This window comes from Physeter macrocephalus, chromosome 20 (assembly GCF_002837175.3).
Source record: "Physeter macrocephalus isolate SW-GA chromosome 20, ASM283717v5, whole genome shotgun sequence".
NCBI lineage: Eukaryota > Metazoa > Chordata > Mammalia > Artiodactyla > Physeteridae > Physeter > Physeter macrocephalus.
Window position 1 is genome coordinate 51,036,907 of NC_041233.1, and position 23,942 is coordinate 51,060,848.

General features: G+C 35.6%; 1 protein-coding gene across 7 annotated transcripts in view; it reads left to right on the forward strand.

Annotated features, from left to right (window-relative positions):
• EXOC6 (exocyst complex component 6) overlaps positions 1 to 23,942 on the forward strand; it is a 216,631-nt gene that overhangs the window by 59,685 nt on the left and 133,004 nt on the right. For all 7 annotated transcript variants that reach the window (XM_055081380.1, XM_024121372.3, XM_055081382.1 and 4 more), the window contains 3 exons: positions 11,625 to 11,777; positions 13,932 to 14,000; positions 19,365 to 19,448. In XM_055081380.1, the coding sequence (XP_054937355.1) occupies positions 11,625 to 11,777; positions 13,932 to 14,000; positions 19,365 to 19,448 (306 nt within the window). The remainder of the gene's footprint in view (positions 1 to 11,624; positions 11,778 to 13,931; positions 14,001 to 19,364; positions 19,449 to 23,942) is intronic.

Consider the following 23,942-nt stretch of genomic DNA (forward strand, 5'->3'; position numbering starts at 1 on the left):
AGCACATCCTCATGATGCTCGATGCTCAGCAGCTTTGTTCACAACTAGCCAAAAACTGGAAACAAGCCAAATGGACATCAGAAGGAGAATGGATACACAAATTGTGCTATACTCATGCAATGGAATATTACTTAGCAATAAGAAGGAATGAATTTCTGATATGTGTCACAACACATATGAATCTCCCAGACATTATGCTGACCTACAGAAGCTGGACACAGAAAAGCACACACTTATATCTATTTGCATGCAATTATAAAGCAGGCAAAACTAATTTAAGGTTAAAAAAAAAAAAAATCAACACAGTAGCTGCCTCTGGGTGGGGAGATTGCCTGGGAAGGGACACAAGGGAACTTTCTGGGGAGATGGAAATGTTCTATACCATGACAAAGTATATCCGCCTGTCAAAATTGTATAGTTGATCTGTATATTTTAATATATGTAAGTCTTATCTGAAAAAAATTGTAAACAATGCATGGGGTGTTTGTGGAGTGAGTAGGTAAAGACATCGATGAAAGAAGGATGTATGAACATTAATTGTTGAAGATAGGTGATGTGAACTTGAGAGTTCATTATATTTATCTGTTTACTTTGTATTTGAAATTTTCAGTAATAAAAAGTTTTAAAGTTATTTAAATGAATTAAAACTTATAAGAGTTTGCTGTTACAACCCCCCAATAATCACAGTGTCATAGAAATAAAACTATGTTCATCATGCTTTCTAACTCCTGATTTTTTCTCAAGTATTACAAACTACTTTAGAGAAGCTTTTATTTTCTTTTTTAAAAAATTTTTAATTAATTATTTATTTATTTGGTTGCGCCGGGTCTTAGTTGCAGTAGGTGGGCTCCTTAGCTGCGGCTCCAGGGCTCCTTAGTTGTGGCAGGTGGGCTCCTTAGTTGTGGCATGCGAACTCTTAGTTGTGGCATGCATGTGGGATCTAGTTCCCTGACTAGGGATTGAACCTGGTCCCCCTGCATTGGGAGAGCGGAGTCTTATCCACTGTGCCACCTGGGAAGTCCCTCTTTTTTCTTTTTTTTTAAATTGAAGTGTCGTTGGTTTACAGTGTTGTGTTTCTGGTTTACAGCAAAGTGATTCAGTTATAAGTATATATATTCTTTTTCATGTTTTTTTTTCCATTATGGTTTATTACAGGATATTGAATACAGTTCCCTGTGCTAAACAGTAGGACCTTGTTGTTTATCTATGTTATATATAGTAGTTTGTATCTGCTAATCCTAAACTCCTAATTTATCCCTCCCCCACCCCCTTTCCCCTTTGGTAACTCTAAGTTTGTTTTCTGTGTTTATGAGTCTGTTTCTGTTTTGTAAGTAAATTCATTTGTATCATATTTTATATTCCACTTATAAGTGATGTTGTATGGTATTTGTCTCTTTCTTACTTTCTTCACTTAGTATGATAATCTCTAGGTCCATCCATGTTGCTGCAAATAGCATTAGTTCATTCTTTTTATGGCTGAGTAGTATTCCATTATATATATATATATATATATATATATATATACACCACATCTTCTTTATCCCTTCATCTGTTAATGTACATTTAGGTTGCTTCCATGTCTTTGCTATCATAAATAGTGCTGCTGTGAACATTGGGGTGCATGTATCTTTTTGAATTAGAGTTTTCTCTGGATATGGCCCAGGAATGGGATTGCTGGATGTTATGGCAACTCTATTTTTAGTTTTTTAAGGAACCTCCATACTTTTTTTTCCATAGTGGCTGTATCAATTTACATTCCCACCAACAGTGTAGGAGGGTTCCCTTTTCTCTACACCCTCTCCAGCATTTATCATTTGTAGACTTTTTAATGATGGCCATTCTGACTGCTGTGAGGTGATACCTCATTGTAGTTTTGATTTGCATTTCTCTAATAATTAGCAATGTTGAGCATCTTTTCATGTGCCTATTGGCCATCTGTATGTCTTCTTTGGAGAAATGTCTGTTTAGGTCTTCTGGCCATTTTTTGATTAGGTTGTCTGTTCATTTTTCTAATTAAAGAAATATGTCTGTATCAGATTATTGCCACAGCAGAGGAAATTAAAATTCAGTATTTGAAGTTTCTTCCTATTTTAACTTTTAAAGGATTGCCTATAAATCAGATAATCTCCATTATATTTCTATTGTTTCAGCTTTACACAGTATTATATTCTGTGTTAATTTGCCTTGTTTAATAGATTGTTTTACTTTGAGTATGCATTGATTTTGAAAATTCTTTACCAGGATGAATTTACTTTAAAAAATGAAAACTATGTACAATAATGTAGGACTTGTGAGGATATACAACAATGTTTTTTAAAAGTTGTCTCATTTAAAAAAAAATTTGTAGTTAAGTGTTTCTTACCTGAAGATGGACTATAGCAGATTTTCTTTTCTTTCTTTCTTTTCTTTTTTTTTTACTTTTCTCATTGTTTTATTATTATTTTTTAAATTTTTATTTTTTTATTGAAGTATAGTTGATGTACAATGTTATGTAAGTTACAGGTGTACAATATAGTGATTCACAATTTTTAAAGGTTATACTTCATTTATAGTTACTTTAAAGTATTGGCTCTATTCCACATGTATAATATATCCTTGTAGCTCATTTTATACCTATTAGTTTGTACCTCTTAATCCCATACCCCTATATTGCCCCTCCCTCTTCCCTCTCCCCACTGGTAACTACTAGTTTGTTCTCTGTATCTGTGAATCTGCTTCTTTTTTGTTATATTCACTAGTTTGCTGTATTTTTTAGATTCTATGTATAAGTGGTATTATACAGTATTTGTCTTTCTCTGAATTCTTTCACTTAGCATAATGCCCTCCAAGTCCATTCATGTTGCTGCAAATGGCAAAATTTCATTCTTTTTTATGGTTGAGTAGTATTCCATTGTGCGTGTGTGTGTGTGTGTGTGTGCGCGTGCGCGCATCTATATCTCACATCTTCTTTATCCATTCATCTGTGTATTGGACACTTAGGTTACTTTCATATCTTGGCAATTGTAAATAATGCTGCTATGAACATTGGGGTTTATGTATCATTTCTAATTAGTGTTTTTGTTTTTGCTTTTGGATGTATACCCAGGAGTGGAATTGCTGGGTCATAGGGTAGCTCTATTTTTAGTTTTTTGAGAAACCTCCATACTATTTTCTACAGCGGATGCACCAATTTACATTCCCATCAACAGTTTATGAGGGTTTCCTTTTCTCCATATAGCAGATTTGATTTTCAAATTATTTTAATAGTTATCTCTTGTTAAGATTAGTTAAATACTTGGTTGACAGAAATTCTTTTTTTGTTTTTTTGTTTTTTGGCCGCGCTGAGTAGCTTGTGGGATCTTAGTTCCCTGACCAGGGATCAAACTTGGACCCTGGTAGTGAGGGCACTGAGTCTTAACCACTGGACCTCCAGGGAATTCCCCAAAATATCTTTAGTTGCTGTAAATAAGAAGAAGCTACTAAGCAGAATTTAAACCACACTTTTTGCCTCTCTTTTCTATGAAAGCTAGGCCTGGGGCTGTTTTCCCTACCATTGGGATGGTGGGAATATGGTTAGTTGTGGGTGGTGTTATAGGAACAGAAATAGTAGAAGTGTAGGCCAGCGAGTTAGAGTTTGAACATCACATTAGTAGCCTGGAAAAAATAAATATTAAGAAAGTGTAAAAGAGTAAGATTTGAAGCCAAGTTCAGGAAAAGAATCCAGAGATTCTGAATCTAGATAATATGATTATTCCAGAGAACTATATAGGTTAAGAAAGCCCCGGTAGAACCAAAAGATTGGATATTAACTCACTGTTAAGCTAGAATAAAATGTGGGATTTCATAGTTTTCCTCTGAAGAGATCATCTTTCTCCTCCACTGCTGACACTTCAACACTTCAAGATGGTCACAGGACTGCTGGTACATTTTATGCTAAAAATGGGAGTCAGAGAAGCAGTTGACTCTTCCCATAACACCTCCCATTGTTCTCAGGATCTTAAGTCTTCCTGAGTGATTGCCTCTGATGAGTGAATGTTCTTCCCCACTGGTGAGCTCTTCAATGTTATGTTCTTGCCTTCAGTATCTTGCCTTCTTGTTTTCAGTACTTTTTCTCCTACATCTGGACAAGGAATTCTGTGTATGCCATGGGGATAAAAAACACAATCACATGGAAGATTTTTCAATGTGAAGATGTGAACAGTAGTTTAAAGTTCTTGTTCCATTATACATTTTAATTAAGAGTTTCATTATTAAACTTATTCTCTCTGACCTGTTTTTCGTAGACTGGTTTTGGACTTTTTCTACCTAGGCAGTCCACCAAATTAATCATGGGCTCTAGGACTTAAGGTTTATGAGAATTTCCTGCTGGGCAGGAATAGACTTTTCCTAGTTCACCACTTTTTTTTTTTTTTTTTTGTATAAACAATCAAGCTCCCTACCTCTGCAACCAAAAGACAGATGTTTTATATAGGAACCTTTCCTAATCATCTGTCTATAGGGATTTTTTTCCTTACAATTTTTCTTTTAGAAGGTGTCTCCCACGAAACTGAGAGGTTAGAGAGCTTTCTTATGGTGGAACAACTAGAGTCCTTAAGATCTGATAAGAAAATTTGTGTTTTGTTCAATTTTGGTTTCCCTTCTTGCACCCATTTAATATCTTGTTGTTTTTTTGAGCATTGGAAGCAGCCTTCTGGAGTCTCTCATAAGGTGTCATCACTTTGTCAGAATCACAGTTTGGTTCTGGAATCTCCTTAGGTGACATAAATGGAAACCTTGTATTTTGCTAAGTAGCTCCCTCCCTTGGAGGTTCTCTATATCTTGTGTTTAATTCTATGATCTCATGTCTGGTTTATGGATTTGCTTGTTATATATTCACTCAAATGTCCTATAGGCACTTCAAACTTAGCATTTCTAAAAGTAACCTCATTATCTTCTCACTAAATCTGTGTTTTCTGTTATTTCCTATCTCAGATAGCAGTATCTCCTATTTTCACAAGCCAGAAACTGGGGAATACTTTAGACTTTTCAGGAGTATTTATACTCTATGTAGTTTGTTACAAAGTCCTACTTAGTAACTATCAATTTTACGTCTAAATATCTGTAGATTCTGTATCCTCTGCTGTACATACCCTGACTGTTGTTATATCAAATTAATTATTCTCCTTATCTCTAGTCTTTTCTCCTTTTGCTTATTATCCTAAAATTCAAGTATAACCACATCACTCACTCTTCAGTGATTCCCAGTTGCTCTTTACCTAAGTTCAGATTCCTCAGCATGAAACAAAAGCCTCATCTCTGGATACTCCCTCTTCCTGTGTGCTGCAGAAGTATACATCTCATAAGTTTTTGACTACACTGGTTGTTTCCTCTACCTAGAATGCCTTCCATTCTTCTAAATTTTCCAGTCTGATGAATTGCTGCTTTTTTCCCCCCGAAAAGCTGACTTAAGTATCACTTCATCTGTAAAATCTACCTTCCTCTGTCTCCCTACTGCTAGCAAGAGATAGTCTCTTCCTCCTCAGTGCATATGTCTGTTGTACTTTTCACACTACATTATAATTGCATATTTTGTGTTTTTAACTGGACAGTGAGTTTTTAAAGTGAGGGGATATATCCTATTTATTTTTACCTTCCTGAGATCTAGCACTGTGCCTAGCATGAGATGCACAAAAAGTTTTTTTTGAAGGAATTTAGAGCTGAGCTTTAGCTTCTCTAGGGAGAACTTTTTAAAGTAAAAGGCAGACTTGTGTTTGTAGTGGTTTTTTTTTCCTCATTCTAATGTGATAGATGAATCCACTATGAGTAGTCTGATGCTTAATTAGTCATTAAATACCTAAAGTTCATAGTCTCAGTTAACATTTTCATATTATATCCCCTGGCACACATTTTAATAGTGTTCTTTAGGGGAAAATGGGACTAAATGGTCAAATAAGTTTTGGAAACCTGGGTTAAATAAAGTTAAGCATATTTCTTATGAATTGTAAATCCCCTGGAAGGGAGGTAAAGTATGTAATATTTATCTTACTTATTTGAGCATAGAACCCTTTTTTCAAGGAGTATCTATTGATAACGTGTGAAATGTTAGTTTTGTACATAACACTGTTTGGAAGCAGTGTTGTAAATAAATGATTTTTTACTCTGAAAACCAAAAATCATAGACAAAATAAGTTTGGGCACAGAGGGAGAAAGGGAATTCTGATTTTTTTTTCAGTGAATAGGTTAATAATGGTAATGGAGGAGAAGGGATAATGATTTTCTTAAGCACAAGCCTCTGGAGCCAGCCTTAAGGTCTAGGTGAGGGCAGAGCTAGATTTCTGTGATTTGCATTGTCTGATTACCTGGGATTAGAAAGGTCTGATTAGCAGTAGTGTATTCCTCAGAGAAAATTCACCCTAAAGAGGCAGTGGGTAAACTTTCTACATGCTAACAGAACAGAGTAGCTACAATCTGACCTATCACAACAGAGGGAATGTTCCACTAATATGCATTATGTAAGGAAATTAAAATCCTGGAATTAAGCCTATGTTTTTTTTCAGTCTCTGATAATGAAGTTCTGATAGTGAAGTATCACTAAAATGCGTAAAAAAAAAAAATAAGAGGGCTTCCCTGGTGGCGCAGTGGTTGAGAGTCCGCCTGCCGATGCAGGGGACACGGGTTCGTGCCCCGGTCCGGGAGGATCCCACATGCCGCAGAGCCGCTGGGCCCGTGAGCCATGGCCGCTGAGCCTGCGCGACCGGAGCCTGTGCTTCGCAGCACAGGCCACAACAGTGAGAGGCCCGTGTACCGCCAAAAAAAATAAATAAGGCTTCTCAACTTATTAATCTGTAAAAGTGTTCATTTTTGTCAATAATTAAGTCAGTTGTGGGATAACAGCTTCTGCATTCCTAGTCTTCACTAGCTGTGGTCATTTTCTGTGGAAAATAAAATATACTTGCAACTTGATAACCATAGTTCCTTCTGTGAGGTTAGGAGACATTTTTCTCTACAAATAATCCATTGGAATTAAGGCAGCATATTTTATTTATGTTCCTGTATGTATCATATCTTTTAAATTTTTCTAGTGTTTTTAACTTAATGTATTTGGTTTTCCTCTTAAAAAAGAATTAGTGGTAATTGTTTTGTAAAACCTTGACAGTGCTCCAGACCAAAGGTCATTAAAATAATTGAATCATTATTTGACCTGAATCACTCAAAGGAAGAGGAGTATACTCATTGGTGATTGATATAAAGCTTAACTCTAGGATGCAAAACAAAGTCTAAATAATGGAACTATTAGACATAGACTTTAATATTAATTAATTAATATTGGCGTGGCCAGAAAGTTCATTCGGGTTTTTCTGTAAGATGTTATGGAAAAACCTGAATGAACTTTTTGACCAACCCAGTGTAATCAAGGAATTATAAGACAAGATTGAGAATTTGGAGATCATTGGAAACCATAAAGCGAATCATCTGGAGATTCTAAAACTGAAAATATATTAACAAATTAAGAACTCATCATATAGGAGGCAGAACATATTAGACACAGCTGAAGAAGGAATTAATGAACCAGAAGATAGGTCAGAGGAAAATATCCAAACCGAAGCTCAGAAAGACAAAAGAATGGAAAGTACAGGAAAGAGCTTAGAGACATATGGGGTAAGGTGAAAAGGTTTAATGTATATGTAATTATAGTCCCAGAAGGAGAAAAGAGAGAGAATAGGGCATAAAAAATATGGACAGACCTTGAAGCCACAAAAGTGCTATGAATTCTAAGCAGAAGAAATACAAACCCATATTTAGGCATATAATAGTAAAATACTGAGAACTAACGATGAAAAATTTTAAAACAGCCAGAGGAAAAATATATTATCTTCAAAAGGACAATAATAATATCAGTCAATAGCTGACTTCTCAGCAGAATCAGTGGAAGCCAAAACATAGTGAAAAGTATATCTGAAGTGCTGGTAAGCCTTATGTGTCAACCTAGAATTCTGTACCCAGCAAAAATCTTTTAGAAATGAAGGTGAAATTAAGGTATTTTTCAGATAAATATAAACCTAGAGAATTTTTTTCTAGCAGACCTGCACAAAAGGAAATATTAGTGTTTTCAGACATAAAATCATCCCAGTTAGAAGGCCAGAGATGCAGAAGTAAATAGAAAGGGCAACTATTTGGGATAAAACTACATATCTGTTGACTGTATGAAACAAAATCATCTTATAAGGTTTATGTATGTATAGAATTATCAGTGTGAAACAACAACCACATTTAAGTTGGGAGGGGAATTGATATGAGTTTTAAAAACTCTGTTAAATTATGCTGCTTTCAGAAGACATATCTTACATATAAACATATAGAGAGGTTGAAAGCAAAAGGATGGAAGAGATGTATCATGAAAAGATTAACCAAGAGAAAGCTGATGTATGTACATTAATATTAAAGTAGGCTTTAAGACAAAAAGCTTAAGAAAGAGTAACATTTCATAGTGATAAAAGGTTCAGTTCATCAGGAAAATAAACAATTCTAAATTTATTTCTATCTAATGACATAGTCTCAAAATATATAAAAGCAAAAATTGTCAGAATTAAAAGGAGAAATAGACATCTTGACAGTCATAATAGATTTCAACGCTCCTCTCAGTAACTACTAGAGCCAATAGATGTAGTAAGGATTTAGTCCTTTAAAATAATGATTAGCAACCCTGACCTAATTGACACATGTAACACTGTATCTCTTGATTTCAGAATATACATTTTTAAAGAACATTTATCAAAATTGATTATGTTTTGGTCCATAGAGGAAATGTCAGTACATTTCAAAGGATTGAAATAATACAGAACATATTCTCTGGCCACATTGGAATTATTCCTGAAACTGGTAATAAATAGATAAGTAGAAAATCCCTATATATTTGGAAATTAAGAAATAAAATTCTAAATAACCCATGGGTCAAAGAAGAAACTCATTTGAAACCAGAAAATATTTTGAATTGAATTATAATGAAAATGATATATGAAAAACTTGTAGGATATGATAAAATTCAAGTTTAAGGGAAATTTGTAGGCTTAAATTTATAAATAAGTAAAGAAAGGCAGAAATTAATGATCCTAAGTATCCATTTCAAGAAGTTAAAGAAACAGTAGCAAATTAAACTCAATGAAAGTAGAAGTATTGATATGACACAAAAAGCACAGGCAACATAAACAAAAATAAGTGGAATTACATCTAACTCAAAAGCTTCTGCATAGCAAAGGAAACAGAGTGAAAAGACAACCTACGGAATGGAAGAAAATATTTGCAAACTGTATATCTGATTAGGGGTTAGTCTCCAAAATATGTTAGGAAATCATACAACTTAACAGCAAAAAACAAAACAAAACTAATCACCTGATTAAAAAATGAGCTAGGGATTTGAAAAGACATTTCTCCAAAGGAGCCATAAAAGTGGCCAACAGACATATGAAAAGATGCTAAACGTTATTAACCATTAGGGAAATGCAAATCAAAATCACAATGGGATGTCACCTTACACCTCTCAAGATGGCTGTTATAAAGAAAAAAGATAGCAAGTGTTGGTAAGGATGTGGAGAAATTGGAACTCTTGCAAAATGTTGGCAGGAATGCATAATGGTGTAGCTGCTATGGAAAACAGTATGGAGGTTCCTCAAAAAGTTAACAATGGGGACTTTCCTGGTGGCGCAGTGGTTAAGAATCTGCCTGCCAATGCAGGGGACATGGGTTTGAGCCCTGGTCCGGGAAGATCCCACATGCCACAAAGCAACTAAGCCCGTGTGCCACAACTACTAAGCCTGCGCTCTAGAGCTCATGAACCACAACTACTGAGCCTTCATGCCACAGCTACTGAAGCCCATGTGCCTAGAGCCTGTGCTCCACAGCAAGAGAGGCCACCACAGTGAGAAGCCTGAGCACCGCATCCAAGAGCACTGCTCGCCACAACTAGAGAAAGTCCGTGCGCAGCAATCAAGACCCAACACAGCCAAAAAAAATTAAAATAAATCAACTAATTTTAAAAAAGTTAACAATGGAGCTATCATATGTTCTACTATGGATATTTATCCAAAAAACCTGAAATCAGGGTTTTGACGAATATTAGCACTCCCATGCTCTTTGCAGCATTATTCACAATATCTAAGATGTGGAAACAATGTAAACGTCCATTGACAAATGAATGGATTAAGAAAATGTGGTATGTACCTATAATGGAATACTATCCAGCCTTTAAAAAGGAAATTATCAGCTAAGTTAGTCAAATTCATAGAATCAAAGAGTGGGATGGGCTTCCCTGGTGGCGCAGTGGTTGCGTGTCCGCCTGCCGATGCAGGGGAACCGGGTTCGCGCCCCGGTCTGGGAGGATCCCGTATGCCGTGGAGCGGCTGGGCCCGTGAGCCATGGCCGCTGAGTCTGCGCGTCCGGAGCCTGTGCTCCGCAACGGGAGAGGCCACAACAGAGGGAGGCCCGCATACCACAAAAAAAAAAAAAAAAAAAAAAAGAGTGGGATGGTGGTTGCCAGGGGGAAATGAGGAGTTACTAATCAACAGACATAAAGTTTCAGTATAGATGAACAAGTGCTAGGGAATTCCTTGGCAGTCCAGTGGTTAGTGATACCTACCAGGGTTCTTGGCCTTCCCTATTCAGTAGAAATTGACTAGAGGCCAGACAAGAAATTCAGCCAAGGCTTTATTGGGGCCCCTGCTGCAGCAAGGGGGAGTGAGAACAGACAACAGGTTCCCTTGCTTGCTTACTCCCTGAGGAGGGGCAAGCTTGTTCCTTATATGGGGTGAGGGTAGGGGTGTGTCCATGGGTCAGGCTGGAGGGGTGGCTTAGGTGTTTTGCCCACCCTTTAGGTGGCCTAGTGTGTAGAGGGCATGTGCAGTACCCTCCTTTTGCTCTGGGCTCTTAAAAAGTGGCAGTGGGGTTTTTTGGTCTCTTTGTATCTTTTGTCCACAATTTGCCCCAACTGTGCATGCATGCAGTTATTTTTAGTCCCTTATAGTTTCTTTGTATTTTGTTGCTGGAGGAGAGGTTCGTCCAGGTGCAAGTACTGCAGCACTGAAGCAAAGGGTCCCAGGTCCTAGGCCTGTCTCAGAACTCCGAGCTTTCACTGCCGTGGGCCCGGTTCTGTCCCTGGTCGGGGAACTAAGATCACACAAGCTGCACAGTGCGGCCAAAAAAAAAAAAAGATGAACAAACTCTAGAGGTCTTCTATAAATATCAATATTATACCTATCAACAATAATGTATTAAATTATTGATATACATATTAATAATGTAATATGTATGTACACTTAAAAATTTAAGAGGGTAGATCTCATGTTAAAGGTGCTTACCACAATAAATTAAAATTGAAAAAAAGAAACTGGAAGGAGATAATCAAGAGTAGAGAACAATATAATAGAAAACAAAAATACAAAAGGGAGGATCAACAAAGACAAGGGTCAGTTCTTAGTCTTTTCAGATAAAATTGATAACCCCTGCAAGACTGTTGAAAAAAGGAGGGTTCAAATCATGAACAAAAATGGGACATCATTCCAGATCCTACACCTACAGACATTAAAAAGATGAGAAAATATGAATAACTTCTTGAACCAATTTTGACTACAATAATTTTTCAAATAATCTTAATTTTTCTTTTTCCCAAATAGGCACAGCAGCAGAAACTCTTCAGTGTTATTCTGCAGAAGCAAAATAATGTAAAATTTGGGAAGACTATGTATATAAATGATAGAATTCCAGAAGAAAGGAGTGAAATTGTATTGAAACCTGTATTTGAGGAAGAGGATGAGAATGAAGAGGAGGTGATGGGAATTTGTTTCTTTCTCTTTCTTTCTATCTTTTTTTGTTTCTATCTTTGTTTCTTCCTTCCTTTCTTTTCTTCCTTTTTTCCTTTCTTTCCTACCTCCCTCCCTCATCTATTATTGGATGTTATTTTTCTCTTGAGTTGTAATGTTGTGTGTGTGACACTCAGTCTTGCCATGTGGAAACTGAATTTACGTAGATCAGTTTGTAATGAGCTATTAGGGCAAAGGAGTCATCTGAAATGTTAGACTGAATAATTGACAGATAAACAAGATATATGGTAGGTTATATTTGTAAGCTGCAGGTAGTTGAACCTAGGTTTTCTGCCATAATTAGCAGTAAAAGTGTAAATTTAATGATATTTTTGTAGTGATCACTCATAATTTAATTACCTGTGGCAGACATTTAATTGCATGATGGCTTAACCTTGCCATTTAGACTAATTCTGGATAGCCTACCTTTTTTCCTTCGGCTGGTGCTGAGATACTACAAAATAATTTTAATATGATTAAAGTTAAGTTTTCAATTTCTTAAAAAAGTTTTACTAAGTCTAGAAATCTTGAAATTGTCCTAAATATTTGCTTTCTTTTATCCTCATCATTCAAATTCATTCCTAGTCCTAGTGCTTCTTTTGTTCCCTCCACAAAGTCTTCTGTTGAGACTACTTTTTATCTTTTCCGTTGAATTCCTTTTGAATTTAGTTAATACCATAAGGAGTCTAGTATTCCCAATTGTTTATAAGTTTTGCCTTGTCAGTGAGAGTTTAAATTCATTTTCTAAGGACACTGTTGGGGTGTAGTAAGAACTTTTAATTGATTGATTAAAAAGGAGCCATATAAATATGTGTCCATGGCTTCTCTGTGTTTGGGGGAGCTACTGAGTGTTCAGTATGTACATTTGCATTATATGCCTGAGGATGAGTGAGTCTGTATGTATTTGTGAGTGTGTGTGTGTGTGTGTATATATATATGTGTGTGTACGTATATTAATATGTATATATGTATGTACATACATTTATGTTTGCATATATAGTAGATGTCTGATATACAGATAAATAAACAGCCTTAAATAGTTTAATGTCTTTCTAATTTGGAATTAATGTGACCTGATTAGTCTCTTGAAATGAAATAAATGTTTTTGAAATCTACTTTTTTGCCCTTTCTTAATCAATATTCAGAGAATCTCTGTAAGTCTTTTCTCCCTTGAGGTTCAGAATGGTAAAAATGGACCATCTAGTCTTTGTGTCTCAATTTTCCCTAGTCTGTTTTGTATATCTTTAATTGCTGGGAACATTGCCATCAGGCCCGACACCCAAATCCATACTCTAAGAGAAACTTGGTTGTTTCCCTGTTCTTTCCGATCTATTTAATTATTACTACATTTTGTTTCTATCATTTTCCCAAATAAGTAACTCTATAATAAAAATAATTTAAGTTCACTCAGAGGATTCATGAGAATAGAAATGTGTTCCTTTAAAAATAGTTTATTTCTCAAGTTTGGGGGACTTTATATTACTGTTTCTTTAATTGTAAGGTGTACTTTAAAAAATATTATTGGGCTTCCCTGGTGGCCCAGTGGTTGAGAGTCCACCTGCCTGCTGATGCAGGGGACACGGGTTCGTGCCCTATATATATATATATTATTAACATCTCAGAATCAGGAAACATCTTAAAATTGATGATACTACAGTTTCAAGTGGTAGTGTTTTTTTTTTCTTTGTTAATGTTCCATAAAATAATAATGATTTCTTCAATTTAATGAAATAATTATAAGTCATGCATAAGAGAAGGAACTTCATCTATAGGTAAATCATACATTTGTGCACCATCTTTACCAGAAGCAATAATGATGTATCTAGTTATCCATAGCAATTTTCTGGTAATCTATCAAGCATGTTAAAGATAAACAGTCTCTCCCCTTTATTACCTTATAATCTAAAATAGTCAACAATGATGATAAATATATGCAGAATGAATTACTAAACAAATGCCAAAACAAAATAAAAAAGGCATTATGTTTATAGTGTGTGCTTTATATAGTTGATAAATGTAGTAACACGAAGTCCATGAATCTCTCCTTGTCTAACTTTATATTATTCAACAGTAGACTAGTAGTTTGGCCTATAATTTTTTAAAAATGGTTTTATTTTCCAGGTCTTAACTGTTCAGGATCTTGTTGATTTTTCCCCAGTTTACCGATGTTTGCACATTTATTCTGTTCTGGTAAGTATCTTTTGTATATGTGCATGGGTATATATATATATATATATATATATATATATATATATATATATATATGTCTGTGTGTGTATACATATGTGTGTATACACATTTGTGTGTGTATATTTGTATTATTAAAAAGAGAGGTATGCATTTTAAACCTGCTTTTCTAAAGGCTGACCACAAGCTCATTGAGCTCTAAACCTTCATGCAATATTTATTTGTGAAATATCCACTGTGTGTAAGGCATTTACTTTCTTCTTTAACTTAATCATGGTGCACTTTCAGGTATACTTTTCATGTATGTTAAAAGAACCTTAAATTTCTCCCTTCTTGCCTTTGTACTGTTTTGTATCACAGTTACTTTTAAATATGTTACTTCTACATTTGTTTACCCCACACTACATTGTTTTTAGTTTTGGTTAAACAATTATCTTTTTAAAAAACATAATAGCACTATTCTGATATAATTCATATACCCAAAATTTTACCCTTTTAAGGTATACAGTTCAGTGGTTTTAGTGTAATTCACAAGGATGTGCAACCATTACAACTAATTTCAGAACATTTTATTACTACAAAAAGAAGCCTCTTACCTGTTAGCAGTCACTCCTTATTCTCCCCTCCCTCAAGTCCCTGACAACCATTAATTTACTTTCTATCTCTATAGATTTGCCTATTCTGGGTATTTCATATAAAGGAGTCATACTATATGTGGCCTTTTGTGTCCAACTTCTTTCATGTAGGTAGAAGTTTAAGTTATTGATTGAGATCTGTCTTCTTTTTTATTTATTTTTAAAAATTTTTTATTTTATTTTATTTTTGGCGGCACTGGATCTTCATTGCTGCGCACGGGCTTTCTCTAGTTGTGACAAGTTGGGGCTACTCTTTGTTGTGGTATGTGGGCTTCTCATTGCGGTGGCTTCTCTTGTTGTGAAGCATGGGCTCTAGGTGTGTGGGCTTTGGTAGTTGTGGCACGCAGGCTCAGTAGTTGCAGCACACGGGCTTAGTTGCTCCATGGTATGTGGGATCTTCCTGGATCAGTAACCCATGTCCCCTGCATTAGCAGGTGGAGTCCTTTTTTTTTTTTTAACTTTATTTATTTATTTATTTTTGGCTGCATTGGGTCTTCATTGCTGCACGCGGGCTTTCTCTAGTTGCAGCGAGCGGGGGCTACTCTTCGTTGCGGTGTGCAGGCTTCTCTTGTTGTAGAGCACGGGCTCTAGGTGCACGGGCTCAGTAGATGTGGCTCACGGGCTCTAGAGTGCAGGCTCAGTTGTGGCACATGGGCTTAGTTGCTCCGTGACATGTGGGATATTCCCGGACCAGGGCTCGAACCCATGTCCCCTGCACTGGCAGGCAGATTCTTAATCACTGAGCCGCCAGGGAAGTCCTGGTAGTTATATTCTTAACCACTGTGCCATCAGGCAAGTCCCTTTCTTCTTTTTTGATACAGACATTAAAAACTATAAATTTCCTTCTAACCACTGCTTTAGCTGCATTCCATGAGTTTCGGTGTGTTGTGTTTTTTTTTCCATTTATCTCAAAGTATTTTCTAATTTCCTGTGATTTCTTCTTTAACCCATTAGTTATTTAGAAATGTGTTTAATCTCCATGTTTGTGAATTTCTGTTCACAAACAAAAGTTCTTCTGTTATTGATTCCTAATTTAATCCCACTGTAGTCACAGATCATACTTTGTATGATTCCAATCCTTTTAAGTTTATTGAGGCTTGTTTTATGGCATCACATATGCTTTATCCTGGAGAATGTTTCATGTAAACTTGAGAATAATGTGTATCTGGCTGTTGTCGGGTGGTGTTTTCTATAGCCATCAGTTAGGTTTAGTTGATAATAGTGTTTAAATCTTCTTTATCCTTGTTAATCTTTTGCTTGTTTCATCTGTTATTAAAACTGGGATTATTGAAGCCTCCAGCTATAACTGTCGAATTGTCTATTCTTCCTTAGTTCTGCCAGTTTTTGCTTCATATATTTTTGAGGCTTTGTTGTTATGTGTGTATATGTTTATAATTGTTATTTCTCCGTGGTAAGATCTTTTTTCATTATAAAATGTCCTTCTTTGTAATATTTTTTGTCTTAAATTCTATTTTGGCTGATATTAGTGTAGGCACTCAGGCTGTTTTGGTTACTCTTGGCATGGTATATTTTTTTATTATGTTATTTTTTTTTTTCTTTCTGTACACGGGCCTCTCACTGTTGTGGCCTCTCCCATTGCGGAGCACAGGCTCCGGACGCGCAGGCTTAGTGGCTATGGCTCACGGGCCCAGCCGCTCCGCGGCATGTGGTATCTTCGCGGACCAGGACACGAACCCGTGTCCCCTGCATCGGCAGGCGGATTCTCAACCACTGTGCCACCAGGGAAGCCCTATTATGTTATTTTTGACCTTTTTGTGTCTTTGAATCTAAAGTGTGTCTCTTGTAGGATAGCATATAGATGGATCTGTGTTTTTTTTTCAGTTCAGTCTGCTGATCTCTTCCTTTTGATTGGATTGTTTAGTTCATTTATATTTAATGTAATTACTGATAAGGTAGGATTTACATCTACTGGTTGTTTTAATATGTCTGATGTCTTTTTTTGTTCCTTTCTTTCTCCATTATTGCCTTCTTTTGCATTAAATAGATATTTTCTCATGTACCATTTTAAATCCCTTGTCGTTTATTTACACACACACACACACACACACACACACACACACACATACACATACATTTATATATTTAGTATTTTCTTAGTGTTTGCCCTGGGAATTACAAGTAACATCTTTATCTAAAACAGTATAATTAGTTCTCATTAATCCCTCTCCTTTGTGTTATTGTTCTCATACTAATTATATATTTACACATTAGCCATTGACACAGTTTTATAATTTTATAATTCTTTATGCAGTTGTTCTTTAAAATTAGAAGAAAAGAGTTACAAACAAAAATACACATATACTGTCTTATATTTTTCTCTGTATTTACTTTTACTGGTACTTTTTATTTCTTCATGTGAATTAGAGTTACTGTCTAGTGTCCTTACGTTTCTGCCTGAAGTACTGTTAGTGTTTCTTTTAGGGAAGGTTCTGGTAGTGTCAAATTCTCTCAATTTTGTTTATCTGGGAGTGTCTTGATTTCTCTTTTGCCTTTTTTTTTTTTTTTTTTTTTTGGCGGCACTGCGCGGCTTGTGGGATCTTAGCTCCCCAACCAGGGATTGAACCTGGGCCCTCGGCAGTGAAAGCACAGAGTCCTAACCACTAGACCAGCAGGGAATTCCCTCTCCTTTGCTTTTTTTTTCTTTTTTCCCCAGTACGCAGGGCTCTCACTGTTGTGGCCTCTCCTGTTGCGGAGCATAGGCTCCGGATGTGCAGGCTCAGCGGCCATGGCTCACGGGCTGTTCCGCGGCATGTGGGATCTTCCTGGACTGGGACACGAACCCGTGTCCCCTGCATTGGCAGGTGGACTCCCAACCACTGCGCCACCAGGGAAGCCCTTCTTTGCTTTTTAAGAGTAGTTTTGTTGGATATAGAATTCTTGGTTTTTCTTTCAGCGCTTTGAATATGTCATCCCACTGCCTTCTTAAGCCATTTACTTTTAAGGAGTTTTGAGGTTTGGATTATTTATATAATTGAAAAAATAATGGTAATTATGTTAATTAGAGCAAATAGAACTATCTTTATTTGTTAACTTTTTTCTTTTAGTCTTCTATTAAAAGACAGGACTAGTTCTGCACTTCCTAGCTGAGATGAAAGTGATCTAACAGCACAATATCAATGTAAACTTGTTTTACAGATAAGTAAGTGACGTTTCAAGTGTGTTGAACTTTATTGAATAGACCTTTAAAAATAATTTCTTTTTAAAGCTATACTAAATCATAGTGTAGTATCAAAACAATAATTCTTTTAGTCTATTCTCTGATAAAATAGTTCTTTCAATGTGTGTGAGTATAAACTACCTTAACTTCATAGATTCTTTTCAATGTGAGGTGGTAGTATATACATTTAACTGCATTCATACCTGAGGCAAACAGAGGCTGGGTTCCATCACGATTACACTGCTATCTGTAGTAACATTGAAAACTAGGCTTCCTTTTGTCTAATCACATGAAGTCTTATTCTTTCACAACTCCTTTCAAATTGGATGTTCTCCTATAAGTTTTTGAGTTTGGTGTAGAAGAATGAGTTTTTGCTTTGATAGTGCTCAGTTTTTCTGTCTTATGTGGCACCATTCTACAGTGAGTTCCAGTAGGCACTTCTGTTACTTTGTATTATTCCTGTTCTATATGTGTATGATCTGCAAGAGACCATGAGTGTTGTTTGTTGTTCTTTCCCCAGTGCCTTCCATTTTACCTGATATTTCATAAAGATTTGCTGCATTTAGTAATTGACTTGACTCTTTAACACAACACTCAGTTTTTAATACAGACACTTTATATATCTTTATCTGGGAGTTTATGTCAACAGGCACTAAGTCCTTTGGGAAAGACTGTATCTTTATACCTGTGTAACAGATGTGGCTGTTGGCAGAAGGTCTCAGTTTCTTGCTACATGGGCTGTCTGCAAGTCTGCCTGATAGTCTTCATGACGTGGCAACTGGCTTTCCCCAGAAGTGAGTGATCTGAGAGAGACCAAATGAAAACCATGATGCGTTTTATAACTTAATCTCAGAAGTGACATACTTTTACTTCTACTGCATCCTGTTGGTCACATAGACCAACCTTGGTACAATGTGGGAGGAGACTACACAAGGTATCTTTGGGGGGCATCTTGGAGGCTACCACACTTACTTTATAAAAGAAAGACATATCCTTCACTGATACCTGGTGGTACCATTGTGCATTGTCTTGATGTGTAAAAACTTCCAAGGTGCCAAATAAAGGAGAAGTCTTCTTTAATGATTAATCAAGGGACAGTATACACATAAAGGTTCCTCCCTTTCTCTTCCTGTGCAGATTAATAGTAAACCATGTTAGAAATAGTATATTTTGTCCTGTGGTCAGATTTGCTTAGTTCTTGTACAACATGTTCAGAAGTTGAGGCTTGCCAACCAATTTTCTTAGTTAGTTTCCCTCACTGACAGCCATATTTTCTTTCGTCAGTCAAAAATGTATAAAGGCTAAGTGACAAGTTGGGCAACAGTAAAATTATTTGAACTTACCTTTAGTCTTCTTAATTGTCATGATACCAAACAAGGTTACTATCTATGAACCATAATGCCAAAACTTGTTCTTGGTATTCAATATGAAATACCATTCCACATTTAAATCCAGTTGTAAAAACTGAAAAATGACTCTTACGGGGTAAAGTTATCCGTTTAGCAGTGTGTTTGTGTATGTGTGTTTTTCATTACTCTTCTGATTTTATTTTAGGGTGATGAGGAAACATTTGAAAATTATTACCGAAAACAAAGAAAAAAACAGGCAAGACTGGTATTGCAACCCCAGTCAAATATGGTAAGTATGTGAAAATTTTGAATTGGTTATGTTGAAGTTTTTATCCTCTTTAATTTCTTCAAGGCATGCATTCAACTACAAATATTTATTGAATACCTACCATTTCCAATAATTGGTTTAGGTGTGAAGGTTACAGCAGTGAACAAAATCGCTAAGTCACTTCTCTCATGAACTTACATTCTGTTAGGGAAGATAGACTGTAAGTGAATAAGTAAGACAATGAATACATAAAAAGATAAATAAGTAAATATATAAAATGTCAGGGAGTGATAATTAGTTTCTGACAATGTGGTAGACTGTGTATCTTGATTAATTGTTCTCCTGAAAGAACAACTAAAGGTGCTGGATAAAACATTTTTTTAAATCTTAAATTCTTTTTAAATGTACTGAGGATCAGGTAGGAAAGTATAGTGCTGACAAAGACTAAATAAGTAATCTGAAAGGACTATGTTTGTGGGATTTTTATTAGTCATTCTCAAGAATATATGTATTTTTTTGGTTATAAAATTGTGATGTATTCACTGTGGAAAAATTGAAATAAAATAATCCATAGTGTAAAAAAAAAAAAACCTAAGTCAATATGGAACAGTTTGGGGCTTCCCTGGTGGCGCAGTGGTTGCGCGTCCGCCTGCCGATGCAGGGGAACCGGGTTCGGAGCGGCTGGGCCCGTGAGCCATGGCCGCTGGGCCTGCGCGTCCGGAGCCTGTGCTCCTCGATGGGAGAGGCCACGGCAGAGGGAGGCCCGCATACCACAAAAAAAAAAAAAAAAAAAAAAAATATATGGAACAGTTCTATATGTTGGTTATGGTGATAGGTATGTGATTAGATGTATTTGTGAAAACACATAGAAACAGCACATGAAAAAGAGTTTTGTTGATGTAACTTATACCTCAATACACCTAAATATAAGAAAAACAAAACAGGAAAACCTAAATGAGGAAAGAAATTCAGACAGGCATAATGAAGAACTGAATGTAGCTTTTATCCTAGGGGCATGTGCTGAATGGGAAAGCGTAAGTTTTGAGGACATAGGGGTACAGGGGGCTAAGCCTAGAGTCACCCAAAGTGGGTGAAAAGAGACTGTCTCCTTTGTAAGGCTGAGACTCCAAAGAATTATAGCCCATTATTAGTATGACCTAGAGATAAAACCATCTAGCAAAACCTCTCTGGTCCTTCTGCCAAATACACTAAAGAAAATTGCCTATCCAAATCCTGGTGCTGAGTGAACAAAGAAAAAAAAATCTCTGAGAATTCATAACAAACAGTTCCTCAAATGTGTTTGCAATCCAAATTCATTCTACTTGGATAATCAAAAAAATCTCAAGCTGAAAATTTAATTAAGGTTCCATTTTGATATTGTCTCCAGGTGCCTAGTAGAAGCAAATGCAGTTCTTCTCCGAACCTTCATACCAAATTAAAGGATATCCAAAGTTGTGGTTTCAAGGAAAATTAGCAACTCACACTGAGAATTAGTTGTCAAACAAGTGAGAATCATTAGAAATATTGACAACAGAAATAAATTGTAAAAGACTTTCAATATTTGAGTTATTAGGCATAGAATATAAAATAACACTTATATTTAAAGAAATAAAAGGCAAGCTTGCTGATATCATTAGGGAACAAGAAACTCCAAAGGAATTACCAAAAAAATGTGGAAAAAAATCAAGTAGAATACCTAGTAATTAAAGATATATTAGCCAACATGAAAAATTTTGTGAACAGGTTGATGAATTCTCTTAGTTGATCTGAAGAAATTTTTAGACTACGTCATAGAGAGACAAAAGAATAAAACTACAGAAGAAAGATAGAGGAGATACAGAGAGGTCTAACATATTTAGTTGCAGTTTCAGAAAGAGAGGGTAGAACAAGAGGGACAGAGGAATATTTGAGGTAATACCTGAGAACTTACTAAGACAGATGAGAAACAGAAACGTACAGTCAAGTCCAAGGAATCCAAGTAGGTTAAATAAAAAGAAGTACACTTTTAGAGAACTTAAAATGAAAATGTAGAACACCAAAGATAAAGAGAAAATAGGAGACCTGAAAAACATTATGAGCTAAGTGAACTAATTGACATTTATTGAGTAATTCACCCAAAACAGCAGAATACACGTGCTTTTCCAAGTGTACCTGGAAGTTTCACCAAGATAGATCATATTCTGGGTAATAAAATAAATCTCAATAGATATTAAAAAACTTGAAATTGTATAAAATGTGTCTTTTGACTACAAGAGAATGAAATTATCCATATGCAAAAAAATGAATGTTGATGCTTACCTCATTCAACATTTCAAGAAATGGATCATGGACCCAAATATAAGAGCTAAAATTGTAAAACTTTTAGAAAAAACAAAGGTTAAAATCTTTGTGACTTTGGGTTAGGCAGTATTTTCTTAGGTGAGATACATAAAGCATGAACCATAAAAGAAAGAAATTGATAGATTGAACATCAAAATGGAAAACTTCTACCCTTCAAAAGGCAGTGTCAAGAAAATGAAAAGACAAGACATAGATGGAGAGAACATTTGCAAAACTCATGTCTAATAAAAGGCTTGTATCCAGAATATATAAAGAACTGGTATAACTAACTAAAGACAGACTAAAAAGATTCAAATAGGTATTTTACCAAAGATACACAGATGGCAAATAAGCACATGGAAAGATTTTAAATATCATTTTTCATCAGGGAAATGCAAATTAAAACCACAATGAGATACCTCTACATACCTACTAGAATGGCTAAAATTAAAAAGATCGATAATAGCAAGTGCTGGTGAGGATTTGGAGCAGCTAGAACTCTCATAAACTTCTGATAGGTATAAATATTGTACTGCCACTTTGGAAAATAGTTTGACAGTTTGTTATAATGTTAAGCATACACTTGCCATATGACCTAGCAATTCCACTCCTAGGTTTTTACCTGTGAGAGATGAAAATTTATCCACATGGTGGCTCATATGTGAATGTTTATAGTAGCTTTATTCATAAATGCCAGAAACTGGAAACATCTCAAATGTCTCTGAGCTAGTGAATAGATAAACAAATTGTTGTACCTCGACATAATGGAATACTACTCAGCAGTAGAAAAGGAACTGATACATGCAGTGACATGGATAAATCTTAAAAGCATTATTATAGGTGAAAAAATTCGGATACAACAAAGTTATGTATAGTACGATTTGTGTTATATGACATTTTTGAAAAGGCAAAACTATGGGATAGAATGGGATCCGTGACAGCGGGCCAGGGTTGGGCAGAGTGATTCACTATAGAGGGGCATAAAGGGAACTTTTTATGAGACGGAAATATTCTATATCTTGATTTTGGTGGTGGTTACACAAATGTCTACGTTCATCAAAACTCATCGGACTCTGTATGTAAAAAGGGTTTTAATTTTGCTTTATGTAAATTATACCTCAGTAAATTTGACTTTAAAAACAAAGATAAAGAGAAGACCTCAAAAATACCCAGAGAGAAGAGATTATTTTCAAATAAACAAGACAGTGGAATATTTTCAATGCTGAAGGAAAATAACTGTCTACCTGGGATTCTATATTCAGCAGAACAAGGGCAAAGATAGACATTTTCAGGCAAAGAAGAGAAGCGTTTGTTACCAAGACACCCTTACGAAAGAAAGGATATACTGCAGTCAAAAGGAAAGTGATGCCAAATGGAAGATATGAGATGCTAGAAGGAATGAATAGCAAGGAAATTGTAAATATGTGGACAAATCTGTATTGACTGTAGAAAATAATATTAGTAAAATATTATGGACGTTAAAACAAGATAGAGTTGAAATGCACAGTAACAATAGCATAAGCATTAGAGTGAGATGGAAGTTAATGAAGTGAAACTGTTCTGCAGTTTTGGAATTGTCCAGAAAAGAGTAAAATTATTGATTAATTTTAGAGTTTGATTACTTAAGTATGCATAATGTAATTTCTGTAACCACTAAAAGAATAGAAACAATATATACTTAAATATAATTTTTATTTTTTCTCTACATCTGTGTCACAATTTCTGCCCTGCAAACCAGTTCATCTGTACCATTTTTCTAGGTTCCACATATATGTGTTAATATACGATATTTGTTTTTCTGACTTACTTCACTCTGTATGACAGTCTCTAGATCCATCCATGTCTCTACGAATGACCCAATTTCATTCCTTTTTATGGCTGAGTAATATTCCATTGTATATATGTACCACATCTTCTTTACCCATTCGTCTGTCGATGGGTATTTAGGTTCCTTTCATGAACTGACTAGTGTAAGTAGTACAGCAATGAACATTGGGGTGCATCTGTCTTTTTGAATTATGGTTTTCTCTGGGTATATGCCCAGTAATGGGATTGCTGGGTCATATGGTAATTCTATTTTTAGTTTTTTAAGGAACCTCCATACTGTTCTGCATAGTGGCTGTATCAATTTACATTCCCACCAACAGTGCAAGAGGATTCCCTTTTCTCCACACCCTCTCCTGCATTTGTTGTTTG